The sequence below is a fragment of the Crotalus tigris genome, unplaced genomic scaffold (assembly GCF_016545835.1).
Source record: "Crotalus tigris isolate CLP2741 ecotype Arizona unplaced genomic scaffold, ASM1654583v1 scf7180000020377.207858, whole genome shotgun sequence".
NCBI classification, from domain to species: Eukaryota; Metazoa; Chordata; class Lepidosauria; order Squamata; family Viperidae; genus Crotalus; species Crotalus tigris.
The window spans coordinates 104,107-128,858 of record NW_024097997.1 but is presented as its reverse complement, the minus strand read 5'-3'; the positions used below and the strand labels follow the sequence as shown (position 1 = coordinate 128,858).

Below are 24,752 nucleotides of genomic sequence, written 5' to 3'. Positions count from 1 at the left end.
GTGCGGTTATCCATTTTATTTTATTTACTTTTAAATGTGCAATTGGAATTGGAAAAAATATTTGCATGTCTCCCGGCTCCCTTTTCAAAAGTATAGAACACAATCAAGACTCCGAAATTATAATACAGAATGGGATAGAAATTTGAAAAATTCAGATGGGGCTTGTGATGGGCCATCTCAGGACAACCACAGATCACTATGGAATTCTTGTTCTTGATCACTTCCTTTTTCTGGCCATTAGTCAACTTCTGCATTCCAGAAGTCCTGGCTCACAACTTTGCTCTCAATTGTCCTTGCAGTATTCCTTTTTCTTAAGTGCTTGCCATAGTTTTCCTTTTCTTCTCTGAATATTTCCATTCCTGAAGGAAAAGGAACCATTATTCAAATCTATTCACACAACCGAAGAACCACTCAAACATTTGTTCTTTGGATACTACATGTGTACTAATGTGTGCAGTGGTGGGATTCAAATATGTGAACAACCGGTTCTCTGTGTGGATGCCGTTTCTGGAAGTCCATTCTGGGCCTGGGCAACAAAAAATTAGCTACCAGTTCTGCCAAAGTGGTGCGAGCCAGTTGAATCCCATCACTGAATGTGTATAGAAGTGCAGATGAAAAAGTGGGTTTCCTGGACATGGCCAGAATACTAAGTTAGGTAGTGGGATTCTTTATATCTTCTTTCAGTGTGTGTGTGTGTGTGTGTGTGTGTGTGTGTGTGTGTGATGCTCAGTTGCTCAGCTCTGCCTTGAGTGAATTGATCTTATTGTACAAGTGACGTGATTTTTTCTTCTGTACTTAGTTACTGCCACTAGGAAGTTCTGTTTGGAGGTTACAAGATAAATGGGAACTAAAATAAACATTTTCATAATTTGGGGGGTGAGGGTAAACATCCAATAATATGTGACTAATTTTATGGAGTACAACTAATACACCATTAAAATTACTGAATGTGTCATGATAATGACATAAAGTTCATTTCAGTATTAGGTTTGTTTTTTTAAAAAATGCACAAAGTATAGCTTATAAACTATTAAATGATCAGAAAAAGTATATTTGTCAATGTATGTGACCTTTTAACCTACCATAAAACAATTACCTATTTTATATTTTTCCCTGTAAAAATATCACACATCAGAACTTGTTTGATAAGATGTAATATAAATATCTTCTCTCCAAAGTATCTATGGAAATTGAGATTAATGAAAATTGTTGAAGAAATTTTCTTCATAGTTTGTTAAAATGGGCAATAGAAATTGCAGCAGAAGTAAAGACTGAAACAGGGATATACTTGCTAGGAGTATATATATTGGAATTAAACTCAAGTGATGACTGGGAGGAGATGTCCCATCCTTGGCTCCTATTATGTGGGGGTGCCACAGAGTTTGGTGCTTTCTCCACTTTTTAATCTGTCACCATGGGGTTAGGTATCATTATTATGCTGATGATATCCAATTGTACATCCCTACCTCAGGCAAATTAAGCAGTACCATGATTAGTTTATCCTAGTGCCTGGAGATTGTGAGAATCTGGATGGAAAACAACATTCTTTAGCTGAATCATGGCAAGACTGAGTAGCTTTGGGTTATGGGGGCCCACTGATTCCAAGACTATGTCATCTTTGACGCTTCATGGAGTTGTACTACCCCAGAAAGACTTGTGCAACTTGGGGTGCTCCTAGATTCACAATTCCTGCTTGGTGAGCAGGCAGGAGTTGTGTCTAGGAGGACCTTTGTACAGCTTTATCTTATGCACCAGTTGTGTCTGTTCTTGGATCAGCATGCCCTGCTTACAGACACTCATGCTCCTGTCACCTCCAGATGGACTGTTGCAATTTGCTCTACATGGAGCTGGCCTTGAAGAGTATTCTGAAGCTTCAACTGGTACAGAAAGCAGTGGTGTGGATAGTTATCTGCACTTGTAGAACTGCACACATTACACCTCTGCTCATGAGCTGCATTGATTGCCAGTTTGCTTCTGGGTTGAATTCAAGATGATGGTTTTAACTTTAAAGCCTTTCATGACATGGGACCGGATATCTGAGGGACCACCTCTCCCCAATTATATCAGCCCATTATATCTTGCAAAGAAGGCATGCCATGACTACTGTCAGCTAGGGATCTACATATGGTGGGTCCAAGGAGATGTGCCTTCTTGACTATGGTGGCTGCCTTATAGAACATCCTTCCCCCTGAAATTAGATTGTTCCCATCTTGTTTGATATTCTGAAAGGTCCTCAAGATGTGGTTATGTGACCAGGCTTGGGCCTCCTATGGAACTGGAGACTTGTCTAGATGACACCATTTTTGAGGGAACCATTTTTTAATTCTCCCTCCATTTATGATTGTATTTTTGATTTTTTGGACATTTAGTACTATGTTTTTATATCTGTAATTGCTGATTTTGTACTTTTTTATTTTTTACTGTTGTGCATAGTCCAGTCGGGCAGCTATATAAATAAATTGCTGAGGCTGATGTAATTTTACTTAACATTTAAATATACAGAAATTAATTGTTAACTAAAATAATTGGATCCAAAATTTACTGTATAGCTTAAGTGTACATTTTGTCTAATGATTTTGGTGGCATGGCTATCTAGCTTACAAAAATGTACAAGCAATCCCTATACCAAGGTTAGGAAACAATTCAAAGGTTTAGGTTTTTTTTTTTTAAATGAACTTAATAGTGATGTCACTGGAAGAGGAAAGGGGTTAACTTTTTTGCCTTTGTGGGAGGCCTATGGAATCTCAATGTAGCAATTGTAACTATAATTTTATTTTATTCAATTTTAGCTTATTGCAATCAATCAGCAATAAAATAGCCATGGTACAAAGGAAATAATCAAAATCACAAAATCACATCAAAAATATAAATTCTAACCAAAAACAAACAAAAATGACAAAAATAAATAACTAGATGGAATTCAGATATCAAACTGCTCTCTTGAATAATTCTGTTTTAACAATTTTCTAAAACTTTTTTTTTTGCCAAATAGTCTGAAAACAGTTTTTTTCTAAATTTAGCAACTAAATTTCAGCCAGTGTAATTGCATATGCACATGCAAAAAAGATGTTTGTTAAAAAGTCTAGGACAACATTCAGCCTTGAACTAGGATTGGCCACCATTGCTCTGCACCAACCCACATTAAAGCAAAATACTTTATGAAAAACTGGTAGTTAAAAATGGTTGCTGAGCTTGGGAGGCAGGGACGATGGTGGTAGTGGTGGTGGTGGTGGTGGCAGCTTGTGGGGTAAGACCTGACTTTTTACTTCTAAGTCTCAAGACAGGATGATGATGATCATCATCATGATTCCTGCTTTTTTGTTGGAGGATTTGGGAGGCAAAGAAACAAGTTCTTGAGCAGATAAGCTCATAGGGCCAAGAGTTCTATTAAATACATTTCATATGATCATTTGCCATGTGCTCCATCAGCTTCTTCTGTCTCCTTAAACATTACAATTTGATGGCAACAGAAGGTCAAACTTGGGCTCAGTTCAATAATTTTGTGAGCAGGATGTTAGTCCTTCTATGAGCCCTGGACTCTTGGCTTCTGTGTTTCTGGTTTAAAATGTTAATGCAGATCTCATGTTAAAAATACGTTCATATGACTAGTCTGATTATAAATTGACTTTCAGCCATCAGACCCACATCTTTTAGCAGTCTTCTGTTCTCTTGATATATTAATAATCTATAGTTCTTAATAGATTAGCTCTATTTTATAGTTTTAAAATGAAACTGCTTTTAAGCTAATGAATTCTCTTTTTTTCTAAGAGAGTTTTTAAACAGACAATGTGTTTAGGCAAAAAAATATAATAACCGTACAGTTCAATTAGTGAACAACAATCCGTAATGGCCCATAAAACTAAGGCCAAGTCTGAGAAAAGTGGTTTACTTACGTGCAGTAAAACTAATTATTCCTCTCTTCTGATTTGTTTTTTTTTGAAGTTATTCAATTTAAATCAGATGGCAATAACTAGAAAGAATTGTATACATGGGTGTGAGCTTTCATACCATTGTTTACTCAGATAAAACATATGCTTTTTCTCATGGAAGAAATCTCCAGTTCACCGCAATCCTATAGTGTATAACACAATTACAGAGAATCAATAATCATGCTTTGCATTACCTACAATATTGAATACACTTTACTGGAAATTCTAGTGTTCACAAAAACAAGATGAAACACATAATGACTCCTTCCTATCAGAGTTATATGTAAAATTATGCAAAAACTAAATATCATTGCAATACCAATTCCAGACTCCAGTAGCCTGTACTTTCAACTTCTAGCTTAGCAGGTTTATAAAACAGTATTTAACAGTCTTGCACTCCTTGTGAAATGTTAGAATCTGGAAGTGCATCTTCTTCTTCTTCTTCTTCTTCTTCTTCTTCTTCTTCTTCTTCTTCTTCTTCTTCTTCTTCTTCTTCTTCTTCTTCTTCTTCTTCTTCTTCTTATTCTTATTATTATTATTATTATTATTATTATTTTGCATTGTGCAGCTTTTTAAAAAACGTTACTTTAAAACTGCCTTACTAATTGAATTTGGCTTATCTAAAAATGCTGTGTTTTATACCTTTCTCATACATTTTTGTTTGTTTATATTTCATTAGCATCTTTCTAGCATTATTTCTGTTTCATGTAATCTAACGTGTCCTTTTCTTCTGTTTTTTGGTGATTCAACTTGGTCTTGAATGAACATATAATACATCTGATGATGAACCTATTCTATCTTTACGGAAATTATGATGGCTTTATTCTGATCCTTGAAACTTCCATGCTGTTTATTCCTACCAACAGAAGAAAAATGGGCTGATGGACCATGAAGATTTCAGGGCCTGCTTAATTTCAATGGGTTATGATTTGGTATGAATTTTAAGATGCAGTTAATTTGTCATAGTAACCCTTACATAAAGTAACACTTACTTTATCATTACATGTACTTTAACAAAGTGACCATTATAGATGTAATTGTAAAATTCCTGTGGTTAAAGTTCAGCCCACTCAAAATCCTAGTACATTAGATATTATAAATTATCTTCTCCACAGTGGATTTTATTCTTGGGTGTGTATAGAATTAGACTTATTAATTGCTAGAACCCTATGCAGACAGCTGTTTATATATATTCATACTAAAACATTGTGCACATTTATCATGGCATTCATATATAGGTTCTATTACATTTCAAATTGGAATATTTTTTTTCTATCTGTCTGTTTTATCTGTCAGACATTGAAGGCATCTGACTTCCAAAATATTCTGGCTAACTTGCAATTTTAAAACATAAAATAGAAAACTATGATTGTCCAGACAGAAACTCATGAATAATAATCAAAAATTGTTAGAATTTCTACAAATGACCTAAATCTAGGCCTGGGAACAGAGTGAAGTTTTCATGGATTTACAAAACATCTGAAGGGTGGGAACTGTTCCAAAGGGAAGGTGCTACAACACTGAAGTCCTTCCTCCTTGGTCCTACAAGGTAAAGAATTTAACTAAAGGAACTCAAAGCATATCCAACTTTATGCCCAATTGTATTGAACAGGTACCCCTTCAATTAACCAAGCTCTATTTTCCATGTAAATTTTGAACTGCACCTGGAAGTCAACTGGTAACCATTGCAGCTCATAAAGCACTGATGGTATGTGGGTGCAATAAGAAACACCCCTTACTGCTCATATTGAACCAGCTGTAACTTCCAGATTATCTTCAAGAGCAGCCATTCTTGTAATAGTTTAGCCTAGCTTTGAGATGACTAATGTGAGTGACCATCTAAAGCAGTGGTTCTCAACCTGTGGGTCGGGACCCCATTTGGGGTCGAACGACCATTTCCCCGGGGGTCGCCGAACAAGGCTGTCCACATTTTTCCCCCTTTTCTTTGGCCATGCCCCTGGCACCCGGTGATGTATAAGTGGTTGGGGGTCACCACAACATGGGGAACTGTATTATGGGGTCGCGGCATTAGAAAGGTTGAGAACCACTGATCTAAAGAAACTTCTGGTTGAGAAAAGGATGCAACTGGCACATAAGGTGAACCTGTACAAGGACCTTTGTGATCATAGCTGCTGCCTCTTTGTTGAGTAGTAGCTGTGAGTCTAGGAAGGCTTCCAAATTGCACACTAGTCTTGAGTGGGAAAGTGCAAACCCATCCAAGAGCAAAGATGAAGTCCCAGAGTGCAGGACTGAGTTAGACCTAGGGACCCCAAATATCCACATTTACTCAATCTTGTCAAGGAAGAGCTTGAATTTGTTCCTTCCTATGTAGATGTATGTAGCCTTCAGAAGTTGGAGGCAATACATTGACAGTTTTATCTCTGCAACCCAAGGTAAACAACAAGGTAACGGTAAACAGCCTATCCAAAAACCCTCCAATACCAGTCCCACTAACACTGACAGGGCAAGCCACTAGAATCTAAATTGACAACAAACTCTATTCCTTACTAGCACTGATGATGTTACCTAGTTTGGATAAGTTTGGGTAACAACATCTGCAACTAAACAGCCAAGCTCAGAGAGCATCAAGGACCCCTGATAACGATATTTCTGCCACAATCTAGGCCTGAATATGAGCTTTTACTCATATCTGGTCCAATTTCTGTTTGACTTCATCTAGTAGTGCTTTAGATATCTCTTATGATGCTCTATCTGTTGGAGCTTCTCAAAAAACCAAGCCACACTGCAGGATTTCTAGAGAGGCTGCATGGAAGCAATTTGGTTCAAGGTCTTGATCACCTGACTATCCAGGTTGCAACCAATGCAGTAAATCTTAGTGGATTCCTTCCTATCTTTTATATATTTTTCTTTTACTATTAGTATGAAATCCATAGTGAACATTCAACCTAACATATGCTTCCAATGGATTTAAGAATGTTTAATGTTAATATATTTTTGCATACTTTAAAACATGCAAAATGTGATATTTGGCAGATTACACATGATGCTGAATATTTTATTAATTTTCTAAAAATATGCATTATGATTTTCATAACTAATTTTTAATTTTATTTTAGGGTGAAGCTGAGTTTGCCCGAATCATGTCCTTAGTTGACCCCAACGGCCAGGGAACGGTTACCTTTCAATCATTTATTGATTTCATGACCAGAGAGACTGCTGATACTGATACTGCTGAACAAGTTATTGCTTCTTTCAGAATCCTAGCCTCAGATAAGGTTAGTGAAAGGATTCCCATTTGCTGTGATTGTTTCTACAAATCCTACCCTTGCAAGACAAGGGGGTATCCAAATGCAAAGTAAGCTAGCTGTAACCTAGAGTAGAAACTTAAAATATAGCTAGAAGCAGGATTGTTTTCACCAATTAATCAAAGCCCCTAAACTTTGCATGCTAATTTTTTGAAACACTATACAGATTTGTATGGAAACTTTTAGGCTGGAGTAAGGTTGAGTTTTTGGAATTCTGTTTTACTAAAGAAATATAATAAGACACTTGGAGCATCTTAGGGAGATAAATATAAGGATGTAAGACTGGGACTTTTGTTGGCTACAGATTTTCTACTTGTTATTGTCATTCAATGACAGTCTCCAGTTTTCTGTTTTTTTACCCCCAAACATATTTGTGCTATCTGCTGCAGTTTTGTGGGTGGGGACCTGCATGATTTTGTTTGAATAAAGCTGAAAGAATTTTGAAGCATACCTGCACAAAACAGTTATTTCAGCCTGAGGTCTTTTTCAGTGTCATATAATGCACATATAATGTGCAATAAAGATTTTCAAATGTTCAGAAAAGAGTAATCTACAGAGGTTGTAGATATAAACTGTGGGAAAGAGCTGCCTTAAAGTTATATATGAAATACTTTAACATATCTAGTGTGTGTGTGTGTATATATATATGTAGGTCTTTGGTTATTCGGGTTTTCTCCCGCGTAAAATTGGAAGTGTCTTGACGACGTTTCGATGTGTGGAGGTGTGTTTAAACCCCCCTGCAACTCAGACTAACCTGAGCACAACAAAGCCCCCACCGAAACAGAACACTCCCCCAGCCAATCAGAGCATAGCCAACCCCCCAGTCAATCAGAGCACAGCCAAGCTCCTAGCCAATCAGAACACACCTCCATCCAATCAGAACACAGCCAAGCTCTCATCCAATCAGTTCATACCCCCACTGGCAGTTAAAAGGAGGAAACAGCTACAATCACACATTGCTCCTAGAAGCACGAAGCCGAAAGCACCAGCCTGAAGATGACGAATGGGACTTCGTCGAAACGTCACCAAGACACTTCCAATTTTACGCGGGAGAAAACCCGAACAACCAAAGACATATATATATATATATATTAAAAATTACATTAAAAATTGAAGAATAGCGATTCCTGGGTACATACATTTCAGTAAAAAAGGAAAGCGATCACCAGGAAGTAAAACACCAAGGTTTTAATAAATAAAATCAAGCTTTCGATGGCTAACATCTGCCATCATCGTCGGATACAAGCCAGTCAGTGAGGAAACCTGCTTATAAGCATAGCCACACCTAAACTCTACGCATGGACCTTGTAACAGGTCCAAGCCAACTAATCCTTACTTTACTTACAGCCTTCAGTGATTCTTTCTTTTAGCTCTTACTTACATCCATCTAGCTTTCAATGGCTAGCACCTGCCATCATTGTCAGAATACAAGCTAGCTAGTGAGGAAACCTGCTTACAAGCATAGCCACGCCTAAACTCTACGCATGGACCTTGTAACAGGTCCAGGCCGACTAATCCTTGCTTCACTTACAGCCTTCAGTGATTCTTTATTATAGCTCTTACTTACATCCACACAACCACCCACTTCCTCCCTCCCTTTAGTTCCTGAGTCATATAGGCAACGTGTGTTTCTCAAAATTAAAGGGTCCTCTGCACTATTGAATTGATTCTTCAGTGGGGGGAAATAAAATTGTGGATGAGATTGGTGGCAAGGATTGTGGGGGGATTGAAGGAGTGACAGGATTGAAGAATGCAAATGAGTGCGATGCGTGCCGGAGGAGTGGAGGAGAGAAACGCCCCAAGGAACACAGAAAGAAGAATCAATTCAATAGTGCAGAGGACCCTTTAATTTTGAGAAACACACGTTGCCTATATGACTCAGGAACTAAAGGGAGGGAGGAAGTGGGTGGTTGTGTGGATGTAAGTAAGAGCTATAAGAAAGAATCACTGAAGGCTGTAAGTGAAGCAAGGATTAGTCGGCCTGGACCTGTTACAAGGTCAATGCGTAGAGTTTAGGTGTGGCTATGCTTATAAGCAGGTTTCCTCACTAGCTAGCTTGTATTCTGACAGTGATGGCAGGTGCTAGCCATTGAAAGCTAGGTGGATATAAGTAAGAGCTAAAAGAAAGAATCACTGAAGGCTGTAAGTGAAGTAAGGATTAGTTGGCTTGGACCTGTTACAAGGTCCATGCGTAGAGTTTAGGTGTGGCTATGCTTATAAGCAGGTTTCCTCACTGACTGGCTTGTATCCTGACGATGATGGCAGATGTTAGCCATCGAAAGCTTGATTTTATTTATTAAAACCTTGGTGTTTTACTTCCTGGTGATCGCTTTCCTTTTTTACTGATATGTGTATATATATATATATATATATATATATATATATATATATATATATATATATATATCTATCTATATATATATTACCTTGAATGTGCACCCTGTTAGCCCAAATATGGGAGAAAGAAATCTTCTTTCTTTTCTTTTCTTTTGCTTGTATCAGCTCAATCTAGAGCCATCCACAAGCAGAAGTCGCCAACTGCGACATCATTTTACATTTTTAGGTTGCTAACAAAGAATAAAGAGAGAACTGGTATAGCTATTTCGAGTTCCTTTAACTCTCTTCATCCAGACTTACTCTTCTGAGATTCGAACCTGGGCTATAACAACTGCCTAACATGCAGACAGCTTAGGTTCGAATCTCAGAAGAGTAAGTCTGGCTGAAGAGAATTAAAGGAACTCGAAATAGCTATACCAGTTCTCTCTTTATTCTTTGTTAGCAACCTGTGTATATGTATATATATATATATATATATATATATATATATATATATATATATATATATATATATATATACACATATATATATATATATACACACACACACACACACACACACACACACACACACATACATACACATTTGGTCCCGACTTTGCAGGTCTTTTATGATGGCTGATTCTTTCTCCAGGCTTTGGGGCCCAATTGAATTAAATCCCAATTATTTAGTTGTAGCATATTTTAGTCTGATTGCCATGTCATTTTTTACTATTTTAGTTGGCCTTTAATGTAATGTTTTTATTCAGGTTGTATTTATTTTTATGTTTCTTTCTGTATGCCACCCAGTTTTACTTTGTTTGAGGTTGGATGGCCATATGAAACAAACAAACAAACAAACAAACAAATAAATTCCATAATAAGGTACTCTGGATCAGTGCTAGTTCTGTCCAGGCTTGTGCCCTTGAAGTATTCTGTATTTTGCAAACAGTGAGGACACCAGATTGGAGAAGGCTAATCTGTATAACTGAAGTGTCTGCCCAATCTCATCCTTGTTCTCATCAAAGGGAGTTCACCGCTTGTTTTGATTCTGAAGTATCAGAAAAAAGCTCATCACATTTCCTCCTTTTCAATCCTTCTAGCCATATATTCTTGCTGAAGAGTTGAACCGAGAACTGCCACCTGAACAAGCTCAATACTGCATCAAGCGAATGCCAGCCTACAAGGGACCAGGAGCTGTTCCTGGAGCTCTGGACTATACCTCATTTTCATCAGCATTGTATGGGGAAAGCGATCTGTAACTGGGGACTGACTCTGTGGGCAAGTGAAACTAGATATATTCCAGTTTGCTCCTTGAAAAAAATAAGTAAGCTGACCTCACTACAATTTCTCAAGTTTAGCAGGAACATTCAGTAAGGAGCAATGCCCACATAGTGTGCAGCATGAAGAGTTTTTATGTTGTTTATATGTACTTGAACAAGCTTATACAGTGACAGGCTGCACTGCCCCCCCTGCCTTATCAGATTGTTGTTGTTCCTTTTTAAATTAAAAATGGATAATCCCAAAGTGCCAAGTTAGAAAGCCTCAGGAAAAACAAAACAAAAGAAAATATGCCTTTGAAAAAAACAAAAAAACAAAAAACAAAAACAAATCTAGCATATCTTTGATTTTCAAAACATGAAATGTTTTCAAGAATTCTGAACATTTTATCCAGGTTTTCCACAACCTCCCTCCATGCAACTCCTTTTTCTTTCATAACACGGGAACGCTTTCATCTATGGATATTGGGGTTTAATATGCTTGTGCATATACAAGAGAAAATAAAAACCCAGGTCATGCCAAATAATCATATGAGATTGTTTTGTTGTTTTCAGTGTGAAGCTTGCACAGGAATTCTAATTCTAGTGGTATAAAATCACGAAACCTCTGGAATTATTCTAAGAGGTTGATGACAAGGGCACCATCTTAATGGTGATAATAGCCTTCACCTTAAAATCAATGCCCAGTTTGAAAGGGCACCATGTTAATAGCCTGGATATTTTGAGGGAGTTCCATATTTTAGGATGGTGTCTGCTCTCTGCTATATTCATTATTCTGTTGTAATTGGTCTTGGTTAATTCTAACAATATTGACATTTTATTACAACCAGTCTAAGGTACGTCGTGCAGCAGCTTCCTGCCAGTTATGTTCTTTCAACAGTTTGTAGAAAATCTATTTTATCTGAAGCCTAACAATCCCATGAAACAAATGCAAAAAAGTAAATATTCATACAATAAGCAAAGAAAACTGTACAATCTACTACTATTCAAATGTGCCTTTAAAATAAAGTCTGCTTTTCAAGCCTTAATACTGATTCAGTTTCTGAGATTAAACTGATTCACTTTTAAATATTAAGGGCATATCTTCTGGGCAGAGGATTCTCACCTCATTTTTTTTTTAGTTTTTCTCTATTTGCTTTACATGTAGTGAGGCATCTATCTTTTTTATTTATGTTTTTTTCTAATCAGAGTGCAGATGATTCTTTTTGCTGCTGCTCTTCTTCCTCTCAAAGACATTGATCCAGCTGATTTGTCAGAAAGTTGTGCCCAGGGGCAACTACCTGAAAGAACAGATTTGTGATTTAAAAAAAGATATTATTGGAATATACTGGGTTATAGGTTTCAGTAGAATGCATAATAAATCACACAGTTTGCTTCAGAGGAAGTAACACTATGCACTTCAGAAAAAGAGTAAGAAGAGAGAGTGAAAGAAAAGATAAGTCAAGATATAAGGCGGGGTGTCAAACTGCCAGTCCACAGGCCAGACGCGTCACGTGGAAGCCGACCCACCCAATTGCCGGCAATGACAAAACCATCTCGATACACTGTTCGACGTCATGTGACGTTGCGAGTTTGACATGTCTGATATAAGGCAAAAGCCTACCCTAATGCTTATAAATCATTACCAGATGGGGCATAGTCCATTGCTTTATGCAAATTAGGATATCTAACCTAGAAATTACTTTGCAAGTCAATATGCTGTTGCTTACATTCCATCAGCTAACGGGTATATGTAGTATATTGATGTGCTTAACTTCATGCAGATTCAGTTTGTTTTTACTGCAAGTTCTTTAAGTTTGCAGTATTGCAATCTCCTAAAATAATAGATGAATTTATGTTTCTGCACAATAAAGTAAAATAATTGAGCATGGGCAAACTTGCTTCAGGCTTTACAAAAAAGCAACCCTTCTTTAAGCTGCTTGGAGCCCCTTGAGGGGGGCACAGTCTGAGACCCAACAATATAACAGTTCTACATGAAACACAAAATTCTGCAGTTTAATTCTCTCTTGATATGGGCTTTAGAATTTGCATGAAAGTTCAGGTTGAGTTGAATTTACTAGCTCAGTGCGTGATAGCATCAACATGGAAGTAGTCTATCATGGCTCCTTCTAAAGATTTTTACTTCCTAGTTCAGCTTACAGTTTGAGATAGTTTGGTAATCTTCCATCCAATGACTAACTAGCTCTCATCCTGTTTAGCTTTTTCCAGGATTGGCTACATGATGCTACCTTCTGTGATGCACAAAGTTTAGGCATGTCTGTTATTCTGCTTCGTTGAATAGAGTTACAGATGTTTTAAGGAACACCTAGTGCTATATTTGACTTCCCAGGATAACGAGGAGGCATTTGGGGGAACTGGATCCACTGATTTATTCCTATACTCAAACACACACATTATCAAATAACCCCAAACAAATTATCCATATTCTGTCTCAGTGAAGTATGAATGCAACAGAAAGTTAGTTGGACTGTAGTATGAAGACATAACCAGAACGTGCAAGTCTCAAGGGTAACACCTTTGCCTATTTATTCTTAACAGTGCTGGATGTTTGAGGATGATCTGTCAGGGATCTTTTTCCAAGATCTCTCTCCATGCATTGTATCAGTGCTTTGCTTACAATGAATAAAAATGAACTGTCTTCTAATAGTCGGTAAATAATGTAGGAGCTGTGTAGACTTTTTTTGTACCCTGGATAATGGGAAAAGTCTATAGTGACTGCATTCAGACATTATACTAATTATGTGATTTCTTGTAATGTGGCCTAGTGCAATGTCTGAACTCAGAGAATTCTCATTTATTAAACAAAATATGCTTAACAAAATCTTGACTTACTGCAGTGGGTCCCTTTTTAAAATCAGTGTTTACTTAGTTGATTCCTCTTTGTGTAACCTAGATGATACACCTACAATAGTGGCACAATGTCTGAGATTCTGCTCTTAGTAAGGCATAGTTAGAACTTAACCAAGTTACACGAAATAAAAACAGCCACAGCCAGCTTTAGACTCTTTCCCCTAAACCAGCATTTCTCAACTTTGGCAACTTTCAGATGTTATGGACTTCAACTTCCAGAATTCCAGAAGTTGAAGCCCATACATCTTAAACCTTCTAAGGTTCAGAAACACTGCTCACATTTAGTTTTTAATTTAAAAGGAAAGTACTTTTATAAACCTTTCTAGTCTTTACCAAAGGAAAGGAATGCTGGAAATGTTGAAGAATTATAATATTCGGGATGACCAAATAGAAGAACTTCTCCAAATTGAACTGATTGTGACCAAATTTGGTGTGCAGAGAAAACCTTGCAAAGAAAACTTGGATCTGGCTGCAGAGAAAACGATTCCCTGAAACTTGTAGATCACAGGTGTATAATCTTGATACCTTTGACTTGTGGGCTTCAGTTCCCAGAATTCCTCAGCCAACCATGCTGGCTGGGGAATGTTGGGAGTTGAACTTCACAAGTTTTTAAATCTGCCAAGGTTGGACACCCCTGCTGTAGATTCATCTCCGAAGACTTCTGTTACTAGGGCAGTTACAAGAGTAAGCGATTAACCTGATTAAACAATTGCAATAAGCAACCCTACCATCTTTCTATTGGGACTGAGGTCGCAGAAGGGATTTCAATTTCTTTCTTTACGCCTTACCCTCTAAAATATTAAAGCAAAAAGGAGTCTCCAGCCTTTGAGTTCTCATCCCCTTCCCAAATGGTATTTTTGCTTTGCAAACTCACACAGGAGCCCGAGGTGTATTTCCATCATTGTCCGTTAAATTTGGTTAAATATGTCCATAAATAAACAATATGAGATATGATTTCTGGCAATACAGCGGAAATCTGGAAACGGAACACGTTTAATAATTGGCAAAATTAAACGCAGACATAGCAGTTCCAAGGTACACAGTTCCAACACATCACTTCCGTGCCTTTTCTGTTGCAACATTCAAATCAATGTAACTTTTCTACACTGACAACTGTATTTACATTCAACAAGAATGTTATGCGTCTGCGCAGCTAGTGACGCGCACGCAGGCGCTTTCCTTGCCATAGTCTCCGGCCATTCTAACCCGGGGGTTGAAATTCAGTCGTTCAGATTTTGCAAGGCTGTTTCAAAAAGGATGTCGCCCACGATTCATGAGTTGGCTGAGCAGCGGGGTAGCGAAGAATCGCACGGTGCGTGTTTCTAGCAGGCAGTTTGTGAGGTCCGATGGCTTGCAGGGCGCAAAGTTTCTAACTTTGCTGTATGTTGGTCTGGGAATCGCAGAATGAGTGTGTTTCGCTATAGTACTCCTGAATGGGCTGTTTAGTTTTTTTTTTTTTTCTTCTGTACCTACTTAGATTACTCTGTCAGCAGGAAATTTACTACGTGTGCTGTACTCAGAAAGTAGACTCAGTTAAGTTTAGTCGTTCAGATACAGTGCATTTGACAAATTGGGGTTTTTAGTCCCCCCCCCCTATAAATATCCAAAAGGGAAGTAGATGAGGTGGGTATCGTTGAACTTCTGAAGGAGAGCAAAAACTTTTTGAAACCCGGATGAATTAAATTAAGAATCAAAAATATTGATTTGCTTTTCGAGGCACCTTTGGTTAACAGCTGCATCTTTCTCGCTTTAAGTAGCTGAATTGGACCTCAGAAAATGATGTAACGAAACATGTGCATTAAATAATACCTGGCTAAGCCGAGGTTGTTGATAATCAAAGGAAACATAGCAAGAAGCTAATAGTGAAACACGCGGTGAACCGGCTCCCAAGCTTCCTCTGTATTCTGTTTTGGATAAGGCTCATCCACCTACTTGTTTTTGTAAACCACGTGTAATTTTTCTACGTGATTCGAGCAAATCGGTAACGATAGTTTTTTTAAGGAACTTTCTCAGTTATAATTTAAGGCGATTTTCAGGCATAAAAGAAATTTGATGGAATCCCATTAGATTAATGATAATAGAATAATGCTGTTTATCAGTATACGTTTTGGTGTGGTCTTTACGTTTGCCACTAAACTTTGTCTATATGAAATGTTACTTAATTCTCACTTAAGGCAGTACTATATGAAGTCACATGCCTGCAGCCCAGAGTGATGCTTACAGTACAATTATAAAGGTCTACCACTTAATGTGTGATTTCTCCCTCTGAACCTACAATAGCATAAAAAGAAAAAATCCATCATAATTATAATTGTGCTGTCCACTCCCTCCTTAGTTTCATGCACTGATTGGGCAGTAGGAGTAAAGCATCTTTCCCTTAAATACATCTTTCTGACTGCAGCTAGTGTTATCTGTCAGCAGCTATGACTGCAATCCTGTGTGTGCCCATGACATCTGTATATCTCTGGTGCTTTATGCATATATTCTGCAAAAATCCCCAGCCATACAAACTCCACCCCACCAAGTAAGGGCAGTTAATTTGGTTTACCCTTCCCAGTGATGGTACAGGTAGTCCTTGGCTTATGACCACAATTGAGCCCAAAATTTCTGTTGCTAAATGAGAAATTTGTTCAGTGAGTTTTGCCCCATTTTATGACCTTTCTTGCCACAGTTGTTAACTGAATCACTGCAGTGGAAAGGTTAGTAAGATGGTTGTTAAGTGAATTTGATTCCCCATTTTATTTATATAATATTGATATTTGCTTTCCTAAAGCAATTCAGGATGGCATATCCATAATCCTCAATACTTTAGAGCTTGGGATTGATTGCGAGAAGAGATGCTGATAGCTTTAAATAAAGATTTTTTTCCAAATATTTTCATAATGCAGTTTCCAAAAAAACCCTGAAAGAGGAAATAGAATCCATTCTGAGGGAGCGTATTATGGTTTTGGATGGAGGCATGGGGACCATGATCCAGGAATATTCCTTAGGAGAAGAGGAATTTCGAGGTCAAGAATTTAAGGATCACCTGAAACCACTCAAGGGAAATAATGACCTGTTGAGCATAACTCAGCCGGATATCATCTACAAAATTCACAAGGTAAGCAGGCAGCTTGTTTTATGAGTCTTGTGCTAGAAGGGATTTATTGATTCTTCTGACATGTATAACAGTTCTTGAGAGCTACAGGTACATTCACATGGTCTAGATCAGGGCTTTTCAACCTTTTCATAGATTGTACCACTTTTAGGACATGACAGTATTTGAGTACCACCAGTGCTTAGCAAGCTGTCAAAAACTTGATAACAAAAAAAGGGGGGGGAGATTTTGGGTTTTACTGATTAGATTCATTTGTTGTTATAGAAATGGCTAGTTTATAATATTATGGAAAAGTAAAAAGTTGAGGTTCAATGTTAATGCTTCCTTCTACTGCAGCAGGAAGTCAGAAGTCAATGCCTTTTCTTTTCCCCTTCTCCCCCTCACTTTCCCCCCTTTTTCCTCCCCACTGTGTCCTACTATTTGCTTTTGTATTTTTGTATTTTATTCTATAATCTAATAAAATGTTACAAACTATAGAAAAAAAGGAAAAAAGTACTGGTTTTAATTTCTTTGGTGGCAATTCCTTTGCTGAATCACTTTCCCTTTACACTGACAAATGTATGATGAATTTATCCATATTTATTAATATGCACCACTACCAGATGACTGGTTGGCTGTTCTTCCTTTCTCCCTCTCCTCTCTTTCCACAATGTAGTAAGAATGCATACACACCCCAGCCCCTTCACTGTACCCCTAAAGACACAGGAATCAAGTGCAAAGCAAGAAAGGCTCGCAAAAGCCTCTCAGAATAAAGAAACATTAACTCTGTTTTTTTTCCTCTTTAAACTGCCTCAGGCATGTCACAGTGTTGCAACTGGAGCCTAAAAGGCTCCGACAATTGCAAAAAGTGATAGCCTTAAATTAAGCCTCTTTACCTACAAAGAAAACTTGCTAAAAGCCATAGACGAACTCAAGATAAGGGGGTAAAACTAATTACATTTGTTTAAACCAACATTTTGGACTCATTGCTAGCCTTTGTGAAACAGACTAAAATATTCCAATAACCAAAGCACACAAACCAAGCCTCTGAATTACAAAACACTGTAAAAACTACAAAAATCCTTATGGTAACCCAATCAAGTTGCCACCTGACCCAGAACTAAATAAACCAACCTCCTTTATGACATGCCCATCTCCCGGCTTTTCATTTCATCAGTGCTGATTGCATTCTCCTGGCTGAAGAAAATGAACCAGAGGACTTTTTCTTTCAGCAACAGCTGCTTCTTCCCTTCTCTTTTTCCTCCCTGCCTGCTGAGCTCTCCTTTCACAGCTTCTTCACAGCCAAAACCACCGACTTTTATATCCTCTCCTCCTCCCCCTTCCTTTTCTCTTCAGTTCACCTCCAGCTATGGAAGCGCCAATCGGCTGGAGCCAATCAGCTGGAGCCCTGCAGTGCGTCTGGGGCTTCTGCCAGCCTCGACAGTCCTGCAGCTCCAGCTGCCTCTCCCTCAGGCTTGTGTCGCTTCAGCTTATTCCCCTCCCCTGCTACACTTGTCTAGGAGGTCACGTACCACCTGCCATGTGCCAAAGTACCACTTGTGGTAAGTGTACCAATGGTTGAAAAGCCCTGGTCTAGATAAGTGTTTCTCAACTATGGCCACTTTAATCTGCGTGAACTTAACTCCTAGAATTCTGTCTGGGGAATTCTGGGGGTTGAAGTCTACATAATTTAAAGCAGAGGATCCCAACCCCCGGTCTGTGGACCAGTATTGGGCCACGGCATGCCAGCAACCGGTCTGTACAAAGGAAAGCCCCATCCACAGGATGCAGGCAGCACACAAAACCACATCCCCTCTGGTCCATGGAAAAACCTCTCTCCACGTAACCGGTCTCTGGTGCCCAAAAGGTTGGGGACCTCTGGTTTAAAGAATAGAAATAGAATAGAACAAAATAGAATAAAAATTTAAAAACTGCTGAAATACTGGTATGGATAGAGCACAACTATGGGCACTTTCCTCAATAATAGTTCTTCAGATGAGGGGCATATGAAGATGATTACCGAATAACTAGTACACATTTTTATTTGTTCAGTGAAAAAGACAACAAAGAATAAATTGTAGGAATGGAACATTTTCACTAATTTGAATGGCACTGGATCATGTTCATTTTTTTTTATTCTTACTTTTAAAAATACATCGATGAATTAATTCCTATTTTGTCATACTGCCTCATTATTTGCATCTGTGGATCCTCAGAGGCAAATAAATGGCTGAAAAGCATTAAGAACATGTAACTTTTAGCTTTTCACCTGTCTGGTGAATAGATGAAACTCTAAGGTCCCAGGTTAAAAAAAAAAAAGGTTAAGAAGTATTAGAAAAAATATTTCCTGCACAGTTCACCAGAAAAAAAATCTTATAATCTGTATCGGCAATGGCTTTAATCATCCACTTCAGACTTCCAAAATAGTATGCAATTTGAAACTGTCTTGGGCACCTGTTTGAAATGAGATCAGCTTGTTTTTAACTCAGATAGGTCTTCAGGGACACTGATTCTCACTTCACTATTGAACTAAATAAATAGTTCTTGAGACTATTAGATTCAAAGGCTTTCCTGCTACTTTGTGCACATACTAGAATAACTCATTATGTCTGTCATGGTTGGTAGAGGGCCATTTGAAAAGAAATTGGGGATTTGGTGACAGGAGATTGGCTGTGATGATCTAGAATGGAGAAAGGCAAGCTAGAGGGAAGTTTTGATGTGGTTGGGTGTAGGACTTGATTAGATTTACATCCCACCTTTTATTTTGTACAACCAAAGACACCAGGCATATGGTAATGTTCTTTCCTCCTTTTTTCCCATAATAACAATCCTGTGATATGAATTGGACTGAGAGAGAGTGATTGGCCCCCGTCTCCCAGCTGACATTCATGCTTAAGGTGGGACTAGACCTCCCAGTCTTCTGGTTTCCAGGCCAGCACTTTAATCATTATACCAGGGTGGTTCCCAGTTTGGAATACAAAGTCTTCATGTTATTTGGGGATTCTTTATGTAGCATGAAAGTGAAGGTGCTTCTGTTTTTTTGAAAACATTCAGTGCCTTTATCCTTTGGGAATTGCATGGCATTGAAAGCTTCAGGTGTGATCCAGACCTTTTTGTTTGTGCTCAGTTGTGTTTCAGCGGAGCACCAGGGAGTCCAAAGTAGATCTTTGGGTTGGCACTAGAACCTGGCTGATGGGTGTGTTAATTGTTTGGCCAGTTGTCATGGCAGAATATGCTGCACTGTTATCTGGCCAAGAGAGTTTTCAGACGGCCTCTCAGCCAAAGCAAACCAACAGCATTGCTGGTATGAGTTCTTCAGAGGGGTATCTGTCTTTCCAGCTAGCGTTTGTGTCTACAGTGTCCCAGGGTTGGGGGCGCTAAAATGAGTCTGCAGTTACTCACAGCAAGTTCCACGTAAAGGGGATTCTTCACATACCTGTATAATGTCTTAAGGCAAGATAAATAACTTTCCTTGAAAAAAGAGACTTCTGTATGCATTAATATGACAGTGAATCACCAGCAGAGGGATTACAGTAAAATGGTCCTCTGATAACTTCTGTCTATGAGAAGACACACCGATTAATAAATAGGACATGTGATGAGATATATTGCAATTTTAGTGGAATCAAAATCATTATTTATACATTTTCAGATGCCAGTCAAATGTATTTCAATATTTACTATTGCATAACTCACCCAGCCATCCCATTCCCATGTGCACAGATATTTGCAACCCCAATTCATGTTCTAGGTTTTATTTGACTAGGAAAGAGCATGTGCTTCAGATGTTTTTGCCATAGATGTAGCATATATTACATATATAGTAGACAAGGATCAAAAGACAGCAGTAGTGACAGATGTAGCAATGCCAAGTGACAGGAACATCAAGAAAAAGGTGCCTGGGAAACTGGAGACTTAACAGTATCTGAAGGAAGAACTAGAGAGAATGTGGAAAATAAAGACTAAAACAGTGATGTTACGAGCACTTTGGTTGTGACTCCTAAGCTGGGAGGGTGGCTCCAAAAGGTCTCAGGAACAACATCAGAGCTGTCTGTCAGAAGAGTGTCGTGTTAAAAGATACTGCTCAAAACCCTCCCAGAGGACCCGAGATTGAGAAAAACAGATACCAGCTGTAGGGGTGAGGAGAATACATACATACATACATACATACATACATACATACATACATACATACATATGTTTTCTGAGGTTTTCGCGGGTGTTTGTATGTAGGTCTTTGGTTGTTCGGGTTTTCTCCCGCGTAAAATTGGAAGTGTCTTGGCGACGTTTCGACGAAGTCCCTTTCGTCATCTTCAGGCTGGTGTTTTCAGCTTCTATTATAACAACCCAAATCAGTCTGGTGCAGAATGAAGGCCTCTGTTGAAAATTACGTAGATTCTGTGCAGGTAATTAGTTTTACAACTTCCCAGTCTTAGCCTGAGAGAGCAATTGATCTAAAGTAACATAACTGGTTTCTACGCCAAAGAGAGGACTTGACCCCTCTTCTAATCCAACATCTTAGCCTTTTGTTAATTAATCAGAAAGTCAATTTATTTGCATGAATTTATTGAATTGAATACTTTATTTGGCCATGCATGATTAGACACACAAGGAATTTATCTCCGGTACAAAAGCACTCAGTGCAAATAAAATATAAATAAATCTTAACCTTTATACCGCACTGTCTCTCATTCATTGATTCCTATAGTCATACCCTTACTTCTATACTTCTATATACACATGTAGGAAATTGAAAGTTGTGTTTTTATTTTTCTCTTCAGATTTTAACGTTGTAAGTTGCTCAAAATCATTAGCTGGGTGGCCTTAAAAATGTTGTAAATGAATAAATGTACATTTGCACATAACACTAAAACACATACATATAAACTTAAGAAGTTATTTCAAAAGAAATAACACTTGAAATTATTGATATTTTCTTAATTTTTAAAAAGACTGGATACATAGAGAAATATATTTAGTTATCAGTCATTTTCACTGAAAATCTAAATTGGGAATTCTTCCTGATAGCATTTTGATTAAAATACAACAGTCTGTAATTACCTTTGTCCTCATTTATTTTCTTTGCTGCTGAGGGAAAAAAATGCAAGAGTTTAAACTGAGACAGTCATATTGGAGCCTCCAAATCTGAAATATAACTACATTTCTTTGTACAGTATAACAACATGAATATGGAACAGGAATTGCTTCTTTTGCCATTTTCAGTTATAATTTAATTGTATAATATATTGTAGAGTTTCCTCTCCTGCTGTTCAAATAATGAAAAAACATAAGCTGAGCTTGCAGTTGAGAGGATTTATAAAGCTTTTCCTCTTAATCTCAAAGATTAATAACAGAACTAAAAATGATCAGGGACAAGGTCTCATTTTATATCTAGTTACTTTACTCACAGTGGTAGGCAAACTGTTAACTCTGTAGTCTATTCAAGAAACTAGTAGACAGCTCATTGATAATGTATCTTTGGACTTGATTAAAGCAATCATCTATTCAGTAGCCATTGACTACAAGTTCTGCTTTCTGACTGTTGAATAATTTAATTACAGATGAACTTTGTTTTGTTTTCTTCAGCTCACTAGCTCACTAGATTTGAGCGTACGGGTGTGTTTACTGACTTCAAGCAGCATCAGGTGGTGGCTCTAAATTCTGTTTCCCAGTATGGCCTCAACAATAGGACAATTTAGGATGATTCCTGAAAAAAATTAAACTTTGCTCTGTTGGCCTTCTCCAAATATTGCTTTGCTTATTGTTATTTTAAGACTAATCATAAGACCCTTTTTTCCTAGGCCTTCTTCACTTTGGAGCTGGTACTCTGTTTAAAAATACTGATACAGTCCCCGTTGACTTAAAATCCATTGTAGGGAAGATTAGATTATACTACTTCTAAAAAAATGTTCCTTTTTCAACAAACTCTGCGCATATCTGGTTGTACCATGTTTCCCAGGCACACTGGCTGAGGAATTCTGGGAGTTGAAGTCTACAAGTCATAAAAGGGCCAAATTTGAAGACCACTGAAATAGACTATGAGCCCTGGTGGCGCAGTGGTTAGAGGGCAAACTGCTTCAGGGCCTGGAGTTTGATCCTGAAAGGGCTTGAAGTTGACTCAGCTTTCCCATCCTTCCATGATTGGTAAAGTGAGGATCCAGATTAATATACTGACTTTGTAAACCACTCAGGGAGTATTGTAAAGTAGCAGCCCCCAACCTTTTGGGCACCAGGGACCGGTTTTTCTGTGGATTGGGGGGGCATGGTTTCACATGCTGTCTCCATCCCATGCATGCGCAGATAGGGCTTTGTTTGCTTGCGTGGCCCAGTTCCTGGAGGGCCCTGGACCAGTGTTGGTCTGCGGCCTGGGAATTGGGACCCCTGCTGTAAAGCATTATAGAGCGGAATATAAGTCTAAATGCTATTGCTATTTCAATTGTTCTATTCTTACAGGAATACTTGCTTTCTGGTGCTGATATCATTGAGACAAATACTTTTAGTAGCACTAAAATAGCACAAGCTGATTACAGCCTTGAACATCTGGTAAGAATTTTTGATTTCTTACTTGTCAAGTTTGGGTTTTCCTTTGACCTTTGATCAAGCTGCTTGGATTTGCTAACTTGCTTCACTTGATCATTTGCCAAAAGAGCCTAATTGCAAAAAACAGCAGTGCTTTGCTTGGTTACAGGTAGTCCTCGATTTACGACCACAATTGAGCCCAAATTTGTGTCGTTAAGTAAATTTTGTCTCATTTTATGACCCTTCTTGCCTCAGTTGTTAAGTGAAACACTGCAGCTGATAAGCTAGTAACCCGGTTTTTAAGGGAAGCTGGCTTTCTCATTGACTTTGCTTGTCAGAAGATCGCAAAAGGTGATTACATGACCTTGGGACACAGCACTGGTCATAAATATGAACCAGTTGCCAAGCATCTGAATTTTGATCACATGATCATGGGGATGCTGGAAAGGTCATAAGTGTGAAAAACAGTCATAAGTCACTTTTATCAGTGCCGTTGTAAATTTGAACAATCACTAAATGAACTGTTGAAAGTCGAGGACTATCTGTATTTCTAACTTCGTTATTGTGGATATTTGTTCTTTCCCGCTACGGTTCATGCTTGTACAATGTTGCTTTGTAGTAGGTTAATGTAAACTAATCTTTAAAATGCTGTTATCTGGGTGAGGACTTTAAGAAATGATGATCGTCTTCTTTTTTTGTTAAATCATTTTTCTTCTTGAAAAAAAGCAAACAGATGCCATATCTGCAATGATAGATGTTTGCATCTTTGCAAGAGTGTGCCACCTTTCATATCTTGTTGTCTGATCTAAATAGCAGCCAAGACATGAGTGTTTTTTAATGAATCATCTCCACAAGCCTGTTTTTAATCCTGTCTTGTGTTTTTAGCTGACATCATTTTCCAGATTCTTGAGATAAATTCACTTTATCTTATTTTTATTTTTTGTAACAGTGCTCTTTTGGAGGTGATTGTGAATTATAGTGTAAAATGAGTAACCCATGGGTTTGCAAATTCTCTGCTTCTTCTAATGCAGCCAAGAAGCAGCTTTTTTCCTCCTATCTGCTTTGTTCTTTGATCTGGCTCACTTATCCCACTATGTCAGAAATATATAAAACCCATTTTGGCTTAACACTATGTGTAAACCCTCCTTTGCCCATGTCTTGTCCTCACCCACCTTGATTCATTTCAGAAGTAGAAATTCCTGTAAACATTTGTTTACAGTGAACTGGCATAATCTCTGTTCCATTTCATTGTGGCTTTGGTGCGTTTTGGCTCCTAAGATTAGTTCCTGCCAGTTGATCCTTCTACAGTCTGAAGACTGTTAAGGAGCCTCTGTATGAGATCTTTTGACTGCAAAATTATAATTGAGAGTTTAGTGCAGCGCAAATGAAGATTATTAATTTTTTTGTATCTACCATTTACCCCCCCAATCTGTTATTAGGCTTATCGGTTAAATAAAATATCAGCCCAGATAGCTCGAAAAGCAGCTGATGATGTTACTGCAGAGATGGGTGAGTA

At 38.0% G+C, this 24,752-nt stretch overlaps 2 protein-coding genes and 1 long non-coding RNA gene across 4 annotated transcripts in view; 2 read left to right on the top strand and 1 right to left on the bottom strand.

Moving 5' to 3' along the window:
• Window positions 1-11,819, top strand: part of ACTN2 (actinin alpha 2) — a 72,065-nt gene extending 60,246 nt beyond the window's left edge. Inside the window, exons 19-21 of the mRNA XM_039366808.1 lie at window positions 4,796-4,861; window positions 7,007-7,165; window positions 10,615-11,819. Coding sequence (XP_039222742.1) covers window positions 4,796-4,861; window positions 7,007-7,165; window positions 10,615-10,773 — 384 coding nt within the window. The 3' untranslated portion in view covers window positions 10,774-11,819. The remainder of the gene's footprint in view (window positions 1-4,795; window positions 4,862-7,006; window positions 7,166-10,614) is intronic.
• LOC120318760 lies at window positions 2-18,019 on the bottom strand. Its single transcript, XR_005559581.1, has 4 exons — window positions 17,852-18,019; window positions 11,897-12,071; window positions 3,894-4,072; window positions 2-359 (listed from the first exon to the last, which is right to left on the bottom strand). It is a non-coding gene; the product is annotated as an uncharacterized LOC120318760 (long non-coding RNA).
• Window positions 14,826-24,752, top strand: part of MTR (5-methyltetrahydrofolate-homocysteine methyltransferase) — a 73,962-nt gene continuing 64,035 nt past the window's right edge. For both annotated transcript variants that reach the window (XM_039366807.1, XM_039366806.1), the window contains exons 1-4: window positions 14,826-14,953; window positions 16,530-16,741; window positions 23,171-23,260; window positions 24,676-24,745. In XM_039366807.1, coding sequence (XP_039222741.1) covers window positions 14,899-14,953; window positions 16,530-16,741; window positions 23,171-23,260; window positions 24,676-24,745 — 427 coding nt within the window. In that variant the 5' untranslated portion in view covers window positions 14,826-14,898. The remainder of the gene's footprint in view (window positions 14,954-16,529; window positions 16,742-23,170; window positions 23,261-24,675; window positions 24,746-24,752) is intronic.